Genomic DNA, 10578 nt, shown 5'->3' on the forward strand with positions numbered 1-10578 from the left:
GGTAGGGGCGCGGGGTGTGACTGCGTCTGTTTTTATGACCCATGAGGCTCTAATGAGCGGCCAAGGCTCCCCCCCCCCGGGTAGGGGGTGAGGAGTCAGTCTACGACTGTACTTCCTTTAGCTTGCTTCCATTCTAGGTGCCAGGGACCCAGGCGTCCTGAGAGCCCATTTCCACCTGAGCCTGGAGGACTGCGATCTCCTTACCTCACTCAGGACCCTCCATGAAAAAAAAAAAAAGAAGAAAGAAAAAGAAAAAAAGAGTCCAGTGTGCCTTTGGAGTGGGGACGGGAGTGCTGAGTACTGGGGGGTATGAAAAGGATATTGCGGGCAGCAAGGGAGCTCAGTCTTTTTCTCTTTTGTTGCTGACCCTTGTTGAGGAAGAACTGGGGATGGGGCAGGAAACAAGGTAGCACATGCCCCCTTTTTTCCCACCTGGTTGACCCACTTTCTCTTGCAGGGGTCCTGGGTGACCCCTGTCAGTCAAGAAGATCACCCAAGAAAATGTCAAAGTGATGTTAAACTTGGTAGAGGAGGTGTGCTGCCTTCTCTACCGCAGCCGCCAGGGCCTTAGCCAGGCCCCTGTTTTAATTCTGTCCTGGAGGGCAGTGGTCCCCAATTTTTTTGGCACCAGGGACCGGTGCTCCTTTGAGAATCTAATGCCTGATGATCTGAGGTGAAGCTGAGGCGGTGATGCTAGCGCTGGGGAGCGGCTGCAAATACAGATGAAGCTTCACTGGCTCACCTGCTGCTCACCTCCTGCTGTGCAGTCCAGTTACTAACAGGCAGACCCTTGTCTAGTTCACTGGAGAACTAGGGGATGGGGAGGGTTTCCCCTAGTGGTGGAGCTTCTCTCTGATCCGTGTCCTCCCTAGCTTCTCCCACCTGTCTGGGAGGTCCCCAAAAACCAAGAATATATTTCCCATGGACGGGGGTCCCTTGGCTAGTCCCTAGTGAAACAGAACGATGTTCTGATAGAGGAGAACAGCAAGGCCGTGCTGGGCTCAGCCAGGGAGGAGGTAACGGGGCAGGGAGGAGGGGTAAGCGGTGTGCCATCTGAGGCCACCTACATCCCCTGGTGCCAGGACCCTCGCCTGCCCTGACCCAGGGCTCCTCTCCCCCTGCCAGATTTTACACCTTAGACACCAGGTGAGCTTGGAGGATGACCTCCTTCAGCTCTACTCAGACTCTGAGGAGGAGGAGGAGGAGGAGGGGGAGGAATATGAGGAAGAAGAAGAACAGGAAGTAGAGGAGGAGCGGCATCGTGATCATCCCTGTGAAGCCCCCGAGCTGTAAGTGTCCTGCCTTTGTACCTGGATAGCCTCTTCACGGAGCCTCAGCTTCCTTGTTTGCAAACTGGTGCATGGAGGGATGGGTAGTGTACCTGCCAGCAGGGTTGCTGGGCTAATTGAGACCACCACACAACCTGGGTGGGCTGGGAGCTGGGTGCCCACCCCCCACCTGCGCAACACTGACTCCCATTACTCCTCCCTAGGACCCCTCTACCAGAGTCGGAGCCGCTACTCCCTCCCTAGGACCCCTCTACCAGAGTCGGAGCCGCTTCACCACTGCCCACAGCTAGAAGCTCTGCAGGAGCAGCCGGGGCTGATGGAGGAAGAGAAGGAGCAGCTGAGAGAGGAGGTGAGGATGGGGGAGGGGAGGCCTGCGCTCAGTGGGTGCTGATGCTCCTTCCTCTCACCCTCCTCCAGGCCCCTCTCCTTGATGCACTTGAGGAAGAGGAGCAGATGCTCATTGTACGTGAAGTTGTAGCTTGGGGTAGGGGGACTGTCCCAAGGAGCAGAAGAAAGAACTCGGGACTGAGTTTGGAGGTCTGAGTTCAAGCCCCAGCTCTGGTACTCTCTAGCTGTGTGAGCTCAGACAAGTTCCTTGACCTCTTTGAACCTTCATCTTTAGAATGGGGATTAATAATCTCAGCCCTGCTGACCTCTCCAGGGGTTACAGCTGAGGAAATGCCTTGTACAAACTGTAAAGAGCTATACAGAGGCTGTGGGTTTCCTCTAAGTCAGTCTCCTTTTGTTATTTGGGGCAAAGGGAGGGAGGAGCCTAAAAGTGAGGAAGAGAGGGAGCTGTAAGCTTCTGGAGACTAGGCTCCCCAAGGTACTGAGGCTGGGGCAGTTCAGAGTTGCACATTAGGCAGTGGCTTTGCCTGGTACTGCACATTTATGAAGATGAGTGAGGGACGGTGTTCGTCCCTGAAGAACTCAAGTCTGGCTGGTGAGATGCAGATTCAAGAAGGCAACAGCTGTTCTCATCTCAAACCTGGCCTTTTCTCTATCCACCTGGGTCTGGGTCCCTCATTTCTCCCTGGAATTTTTTTTGCAAGATGGGTTCCCAGGGACTTTGCAGTTTCAGCTTCCATTGCCTTGGGATAGTGATAGCCCTTCTCTCTGTTGAAGGAATTATGAAATTAGGAGACGTCAACCCTGAGGTAAGCCGGCCATCACCTTCCCGCACCTTTCCGCAGCCAGGCAGCCACCTGAAGCTGGTTCTGTGACCCTACAGCTGTGGAGAAGGCCCCACTCTCTGTTGGGCAGAAGTTGTTATGGGAAGGAGCTGCCTCTTTTTCCTTCAAATCTTGCTGATAGGCGGCCATCTGATTTAAGGCAGCTCCAAAGTGGAGACTGGAGCCTTCCCTTCACCTGACCAGGAGCTGAGAGGCAAATGGGCAGTGGCCTGAGAGCTGAGAACACCTGGGACTGAGTCCTAGCTTGCTCCCTTTATTGGCTATGCGTTCTTGGGCAAGTCATTTGACCTGTCTGAGCCTTACTAAAATGGGTTTGTTTCTATGGCAAGCAGCTGTGGGCTGGGTTGGGAGGGTTAAATAATGGAGCGGGCAGAGGCAACATTATTCCTTTTGGTCTATGCTGAGTAGCAGGAGGGGTGCTAGGGGAAGGCGGAGCCTACGCAGTGCTGGGGACCATTCTTCTTCCTACCAGAGGCATGAGCCAGGTGTTTGAAGCCTTGAGGCTGATACCCAGCTCTGCCCACCTTGCCCCACTCCCATTGGCTGGGACAGAACTGTGTTGTAGTTCTGTGTCTGTATGTAGACTGGGCAGAAGATAGGATTGCTCCTCAGCCCCCGGGGCTGGAGATGAGGGGGTGGGGGTGGGGCGGGTGAGTGGGGAGGTTGGGGACTCTGGCTGGGGCTGGTTGCAGAGTCAGGGAAAGACTTCCCTGCCTCTCTTGCACTATAGTGAAGAGCCAGAGGAGGAGCAGGGGTTCGAGGCTGAGGAGAAGTCGATGCTAGCGAGGATTTCATGCCTGCGGAGGAGTTAGTGCCTGAGGAGGAGCTGGGGTCCACAGAAGAGGTGGTGCTAGCTGAGGAGGGGGAGACGGAAGAGGTGGAGCTGGCGTTGGAGGAGGCTGAGGCCTGGGAGGAGGCGGAGGCAGAACTGGATGAGGCAACGCGGAGGAATGTGGTGGCCTCAGCCCTGGAGGCCCGCGGCTTGGGCCTCTCGCACCTGACATGATATATGTCCTCCAGCAGCTGGCCAACTGGCAGGACACCCATTGCAGGTAGCAGCTGAGGCAGAAGATGCTCCAGAAAGGTGAGTGCTCCCATGTGGGCCTCCCTCTGGCCAGCGGGAGAAGCTACAGATCATCAAACCAATGAAAAGTAAGGGTCCATGAGCTCCCCTCTGCTCCCTCCCTTACCCTGGCCTGGCCCCGACCCAGTGTGTGCCAATTTGTATGGACTTTGCATCAACAAGCCAGGTTGGCTCAGCAGAAACTGCTCATTTACATGGAATTTGCATAGGATTCCAGATCTCCACCACCTTTTCTGGGCTGGGAGTCAGGGCGGGGAGTCAGCCCCCACTGCACCTCAGCTTCCTGTCTCTGCCCACCCCCTTCCCCTGTCCCTCACCCCTGCCTCCCCATCCCCAAGGCTCCCCAACCCTGCAGCAATGGCAGCAACAGGCAGAAACAAACATGGGGGAGCAGGATCATGGAGCAGCTGCCCAGGGTGCCGACCCAGGACTTTCGAAGGAGGAAGACAGGGCCAACTACCCTCCCATGGCTGGAAGGAAGAAGGGCTTTCTGGAGCCACTAGGCTGCTGGGACAAAGGCCTCTGCCAGCAAGGGCCATAGTTGGACCAGTCCCCTGTGTGAATCTGAAGGTGGGCTAGGGTCTCCTGCAGGGTAGGGGTGGATAGATCAGGGTCTCCTCTCCTCAGTTAGAAATCCCAAAAGTTGGTGACCTGCACTTGCCGAGTGCAGGCTATGTGCTAGGCCTTGTGAGCCCTGCCTTCAGGGAACTCACAGAGGTATCAAAGATGATTTACTTATGCGTGTTATCTCCTTTAATCCTCTCACCCCTGTGGGTAGATATTATCTTCATTTATTTGGTGAAGGAACTGAGGTTCAGAGAGAGAAAGTAACTCCGTCAGAGTCTCACAGCTAGAGTGGATCTGAGCCTGGTCTCGTCACCATTATGCCATAAATAGTGACTTCCCTGGCCCATCCCTCTCTTCTGACCATGTCCTGGTCCCTGCCTGGCCTGCTAGGTCAGCCATGAAGTTTATAACCTGTCGGCAGCCTCACCATTATATCTGGCCTGTCCTCACTCAGATGGCCCTTTCGGCATCGCTGGGTGGCCTCATCAGGGTCACCGTGGAAGGCTGTGCAGATTGTAAACTGATGGTGACCTCTGTGGCCAAGCAGTGGGCAACCTTCATAGCTATCAATGGCAGCCGTCTCTTCCTGATAAGGCTGACCAGGCCCCCGCCGATGCCTGCTGCCTAGGCCAGGCCTGTGGCCCTCAGGCCCCCCAGTTCACATCTACCCACTTCTCTTCCAGGCTTTGCTGATTCCCAGCAGCCTGCAGAGGCCCCACAGAAAGCCCGAGGCCCCTCTTTTTGCTGCCTGGCCAAGTCCCACTCCCCCGCCCCAGGACCCCCCTTTCCATCCTCAGAAGTGGGACCCCCTGTCTGTCACCAGCCCATCCTCTGTCCTGATGAACCTGGGCTGGTGTTGGAGGGCCCAAGCCTTGACCCTCTTCTGGGACGGGCTGAAGGAAGCCTGGCCCTCCTTCTGCAGCTAGAGCAAAAGCTGTGGCTGCTGGGCCTGGGTCCCATGGTGGCCCCAGGGACTGAAGAAGCCCAGAGTGAGGCCTATCAGCTACCAGACCCAGCTCCGAGCTGGGGGAGGGGCATTGGCCCCTGGAGCAGGAAGTTGTTCTGAGTACCCTTCTAAAACCATACCCTTACCCCTTGACCTCCAAATTAAAGGTGGCTCCTGAGTCCTTGTGATTTTTGGGGACCCCCATTCTTGGCCCTTTCTTCTCAGTCCCTAATTACTGTTTATAACTGGAAGCATTTCTATGTGAGGAGTCTCTCTGCCCTGTGGTGGGCGGTGTGCCTCCCCCTCCCCTTCCTTGGCCTGTGAGGGTCCAGGCTCCCGCCTCAGGCCCAGTCACTCCCTCCCACTGCCCTCTCCTTAGTGCTCCTTGTTTCCTTCTTCCCGATCTCCTATTCTTCACTCATAAACATCTGCAACCAGGGGCCTGTGACCCCCACTGCTACTGCTCTGCTCCCACCATGCTTCTCACTGTCCTGTTGCTTGTCATCCTGTGCACTTGTCATTGCAGGAAATAAACAACCTGTGCTCTACTTGGCCATCCTCCAGCCGTCTTTCTCAGGGAGTGTGTGTACATGCATATATGTGTGTGCGCGTGTGCGCGTGCCCACGTGTGCGTGCGTGTGCGTGCGCATGTGCTTTGGTAGATGAAGTTGTGGGGGGAAGAAGGGCTCCAGTATTGAATGATGTGCCAAGGACTTTGATTAAATACATTATTTAATCATATCAACAATCCTCGTGGGGTGGTGGGTGATCTGATAAATGGTTGTCAGATGATGAAACAGGTCCAGGCAGGTTAAGTGACCCTCCCATGGATCTAACAGCAGGTCATGGAGCTGGGATTTGAACCCAAGACCTCGGGCACTCATGCTTGCACGGGCTCCCTCCCTGATCCTTTCTGCTCCAGGGTCTCTCATGCAGTGCTTGGTACGAAGAGTGAAGCCGGAGTGAGAGTCACCCATTGCCTTAAGTAGAAGTCCCCTAGAAGAAGACCCGGAAGAGGGTTTGAAAACAAGTGGAGACTTGAGAACAGAAAGAAGCTAATGAAAGGGAGTGTTAGGCAACTAAGGCACAGTCTTACTGTGGAACTCTGGGAGGAAGTATAGCCCTTTGCAATTCAAAGTATGGTCCATGGACCAGCATCATTGACATCTGCTGGGAGTTTATCAGAAATGTAGACTCTCGGGCCCCACCCTAGACCTATAGAGTCAAAGTCTGCAGGTTAACAAGGCCCCCAGGCAATGCACATGCATATTAAAGTTGGAAACACACAGATATAGAACCCATCTCAGTGATCCCACCCAAATGGTGAGGAAGCTGGAGCAAGCATCCTCCAGCTTTCATTCGTCATTGGCTGAGGGCTGTTCCGGGGGCATTAACTCATTGGTGCCCTGGTCTCCCCATGCTCGGAGCTGAGGGAAAGTCCCCAGGCAGAGAGTAACTGCTCGTAGTGGAACACAATCGGCATTTACGAGAATGGTGAGTGCCAGGGACACCAGCAGGACACCACGGTGTCTGCTACAGTCCACACCTTGTACCACTCAGAAACACTTAAGCTCCGTGTGGAGTTCACTCTGGCCTGGCATTGCTTCTTTAAGATGGTGGCTGGTCAAGTATCTTAAAAAAAAAGTACACCTGGAGGGCGTGTGGTATAAGCTGTGGTTTCCACTGCTGCAAGTGGTCCTAACACCCTAAGTGCTATTTCTCACCTCCGTTCTCTACCACCCACCCTCTATTCCCCTCATCCTTGGCTAGCTGGTTCGTGTTGCTTTCCTGGTGAAGTAACCCAGACCTTCACTCCTAAAAGGTTTAAAACCTTGGTCACCAAACCCTTTTCAGGCCATTGTTGCTGCAACTTCCTGTTTATGGTTATCACCAGGCAGGAAGTCCCAAGAGGCACCCCAGCGATCCTCCATTCCTGTGTACTCCTTCCTGCGCTATTGTGAGGCGGTGAGCCTAGCCCTCAAGCTAATCAGAGTCAATAACCTCTCATAGTAATTGACCTTTCTTTGACTGCTGGTCTAATGGCACGAAGAGCCAAAAATGGCCAGGCAGCAGCTGTACCTTTAGGATTTAGGGGAATCTTTACAATATTCTCTGGTGGAGGTGTCCTCCCCCAAGAACGAGGATTTTTAGTCCAGAAATATTTAGAATTAAGAGGACAGGAAACACAGATTCTGAGGTTGGCCCCTGGCAGTGATGGCGATAGGGGCCACTTCCACTCTATGCCTCGGTTCCTGGACCCATGTGTTCCTGCAACTGGGGACACAGCACCATATAATAACCATTGGTTCAAAGTACATACTGCATTCCAACCCCAGGGCACATCCCCAAGTTAGCCTCACCTTTAATTCCAGCATTCTCTCAGCCTGTAGTGATGTGGTATGTGGTAGGACAAGCGGATCCCAAGGTCATGTGCTCATTGCTGCACCTCCTTCGCTATAAAGCAGGTCCCTTGTCTGAGGTCACGGGTTATGGGATCCTGTGATGGCAAGTCATACGCTGTAAGTTCTTAGATGCTCTGTAGTCCTGTAGTGCTGGCAGAGGCATGTGGGCAGGAAAGTAAACTCATACTTAGGATATATATCGGTCCCCACAAGGATGGCTCAACACCTCTTCTAGAGTGTCATCAATTTAGTAACAAGTAGCTTGTTGGTCTCCTGGAGGCACAGTCCATCGCCAAGAGCTCAGAGTTAGTCTCTGCTGCTGATGAATCAGCTATTCAGCAGAGGTAGCAGCTAGATTGGCCGTCGGGCCCAGGCATAACCTCTGTCTCTGCCACCATCGTCGCTGTATTTGTGAGCCCGTAGTGTAAGTGTGCAGTGGCCGAAGACTGCATCTGGCTGACCGCCACTGGATGAACAACTCTGTTCAAGTGGCTGCTCTCAGGTGGGTCTCAAGCCACTCACTTTGTGCCTCCTCCACAGAGCCATCTGCTTGCCTCTTCCCAGAGGTCTCTGTCTCTGATTTTCTCGTTTTGTTCCTGCAAGTCGCCTGACCAACCAGGTGAACCCTCTGTCACTGTCCAGAAATCTGTGCATATATTTCCCCCAGGCTCCTTCTCCCTCCATGCCAAGTTGATGACCAGGTCTCCTACCTGAAATTCCACCCACCGGAAGGATTGCCTCTCACCACTGCCTTTTTGGGGTCACCCCTGAGTGGGCCATAGTGTGGCAGCAGTCCATTTTCAGTTTTTACCGACGTGTTAGGCCTGCACATTTGTGAACCAGGCCTGGGTCCTTCCTTCTCTGTGAGCTAACCATAGAGAACCTGTAATGAGGCCATGGGGGTGAGCAGAGAGGAGGCACTGGTGGAATAGATGTAGGTACCTGGGCGTGTGGGTGACTGAGTAACTTTGTGCCCCCTCACCTTCCTCAGGCCCAATCTTGAATACGCCATGTCCCTCTTAAATTTGGCCCACCTAACCTTGTGACGTGGTGGGTCTGAAAATACCCAGCTCATGATGAGGCACTCTGGTTGCATAGTAACGAAATTCAACAGTTGTCGTTACTTTTCAGAGCCCAGGAGCACGCCAGGCGTGGCTTTTTAAACAATACATAATTCTCTTTTGCAGATGGCATGACCTTGCTCTAAAACAGGAGTCAGCAAACTATGACCCATGGGCCAAATCTGGCCCATCACCTGTTTTCATATGGCCTGCAAGCGAAGAATGGTTTTTATATTTTAAATGGTTACATTTTAAATGGCTATTTGAGTATCTATACAAATAGCCTTGATGTTGCCTCTTGGCCAGCAAAGCCTAAAATATTTTCTATCTGGCCCCTTTAGAGAAAATTTGCCTGCCCTAGGGGTCTGCCCTGCAGTTCTCCTCCAACTGTCATCTGTCATTGACGGAGAGACCTTCTGGAGGCACTAACTCTTCAGCCTTTCCAGACTGCCTGACACTCAGAAAGCCCTCAGGTGGAGAGTAGCATGTGCCTGTGGGAGGATGCCGCCGACAGGCACAAGACAGTGAGGGACTGTGGGTGGGATACCAGTGAGTGCCTACGCCAGCCACTCTCCCATTTGACAAATATACATTGGGTACCTTTTGTTCTTGGCACTGGAGATTCAGCAGGGAAGAGGGACACAGGCTCCCTACTCTAAACAGTTTCCTTTCTAACTGGGGAGGCTGACAAGCTGGAAAACAAACCAACTACAGATTGTGAAATGTGCTCTACAGAAACTATTATGCTGCAGATTTAGAGCGTAATGGGGGCTGCGTGTGAAGGGCGAGGAACAGAAAGGGCAAATCCTCAGAAACGGGCATTTCAACCAAGACCCAAGGAGACAAAGAGGAGCCAGCTACGTGTGTGGCTGGGGAAAAGAATTCCAGGCACGGGGAACAGCAAGGACGAACGTTCGGAGCAGAAGGAAGCATGGTGCATCTGTGTAAGGGAAAGGAAGAGAGGTGGGAGAAATGTGGCCCCCACGACGGCCCCCACCAGGAGGAATAGCTCTTAGAACTTTGATAAGTTTAGATTCTCTTCTAAGTGCCATGGGAGGCGCTGGAGGGTTGGCGTAACACGATTTGATTTATTCTTTAAAAAGCTTACTCTGGTTGCGACCCCCAGCCCCATTCTCTCACCCACACATAGAGACATTTGTTTGGTGTTGGGCTCCGGGGATACCAAGATAATAAGCCACGGTCCCTGCCCCCAGAGGGGTGCTCAACTCTCCTCCCTGCCTCAACCCTGCCCCCAGCTCCCCGTGACACTTAACACAATGTGATCCATTGGAAGCAAGTTTATTTTGATTGGTTTTTCATGGGACAAGGCTGGGCTGGGAGGTGACTGGGCTCTGCAGCTCGGTTCTAGGGACGTTGGTCTCCTTCCTCAGCGCTGCGGCGGCCGAAGTCCATCCATCCATATGATTCTTCTTCTTCTTTCAGCCATGGCCCCTGCTTCTTGGACAGGTCTGAGGGTCAGAGATGGGAGAGGAGGTGAGGCTAGGGGAAGGATGCTTAGCTTCTGGGACTGAGTCCAGGGCTAAAACTGGCCGGGTGAGGCAAGCAAGGACAGCTGTCAGTAGCTCCTACCTGCCACCAGGTGTGGGGGACCCTGAAGTCCCAGCTGTCTTCGGTGGTGAGAGGCTGGACCCAGCTGCTCTAGCCAACGCGGCTCCAGGCCCCGATTGACACTTGGATCTGAGGGTGTATCCTGCAGCTGGGAGTGGGGCTTCCAAGAAGCTTCGGAAAAGGTGGCCAGAGCCAGCGCCAAGATCAGCACATTCACATACAATCTGTGCATCTTGTCTGTAAAGGAGGGAAGGGCCAAGCTTAAAGGTTGAGCAGTCCGAGCATCCAGAGGCAGGGGCTTGAACTCCAGGCCCCTGCCTGCTGACGGGTCTGCAATTCTGCAAGGGCTTGTGGACTGTTCCTCTAGTTCCTGTCTGCTTCCTCGGCCCCGAGCCCTGCCCCTCTTCTCCTTACTTGCCCTAATTCCAGTGACTGCTTCTCTCAGAGGAACTGAAAGCTTAGAGGGA

The 10578-nt window shown here is 53.7% G+C and overlaps 2 protein-coding genes across 2 annotated transcripts in view; one reads left to right on the forward strand and one right to left on the reverse strand.

The window, feature by feature from the left end:
• The window catches only part of HAP1 (huntingtin associated protein 1), a 7106-nt gene extending 1479 nt beyond the window's left edge, over positions 1-5627 (forward strand). The window contains 7 exon segments of the mRNA XM_025041590.1: positions 473-674; positions 873-1016; positions 1126-1289; positions 1533-1625; positions 3138-3262; positions 3265-3477; positions 3480-5627. Coding sequence (XP_024897358.1) covers positions 473-674; positions 873-1016; positions 1126-1289; positions 1533-1625; positions 3138-3262; positions 3265-3477; positions 3480-3631 — 1093 coding nt within the window. The 3' untranslated portion in view covers positions 3632-5627.
• Positions 5628-9907: 4280 nt separating this feature from the next.
• Positions 9908-10343, reverse strand: GAST (gastrin). Its single transcript, XM_006924634.1, has 2 exons — positions 10133-10343; positions 9908-10011 (listed from the first exon to the last, which is right to left on the reverse strand). The coding sequence occupies exons 1-2, from the start codon at positions 10341-10343 to the stop codon at positions 9908-9910; spliced, it is 315 nt and encodes a 104-aa protein (XP_006924696.1).
• Positions 10344-10578: the final 235 nt, after the last annotated feature.

The sequence above is a fragment of the Pteropus alecto genome, unplaced genomic scaffold (assembly GCF_000325575.1).
Source record: "Pteropus alecto unplaced genomic scaffold, ASM32557v1 scaffold98, whole genome shotgun sequence".
Lineage (NCBI taxonomy): Eukaryota > Metazoa > Chordata > Mammalia > Chiroptera > Pteropodidae > Pteropus > Pteropus alecto.

Bases quoted from the DNA above. Each gene is read 5' to 3' on its own strand.
- GAST (XM_006924634.1), bottom strand. From the start codon at position 10,343: ATGCACAGATTGTATGTGAATGTGCTGATCTTGGCGCTGGCTCTGGCC. The intron at 10,012-10,132 runs GTAGGAGCTACT...TCTGACCCTCAG, and splicing joins TCCCCCACACCTGGTGGCAG to ACCTGTCCAAGAAGCAGGGG.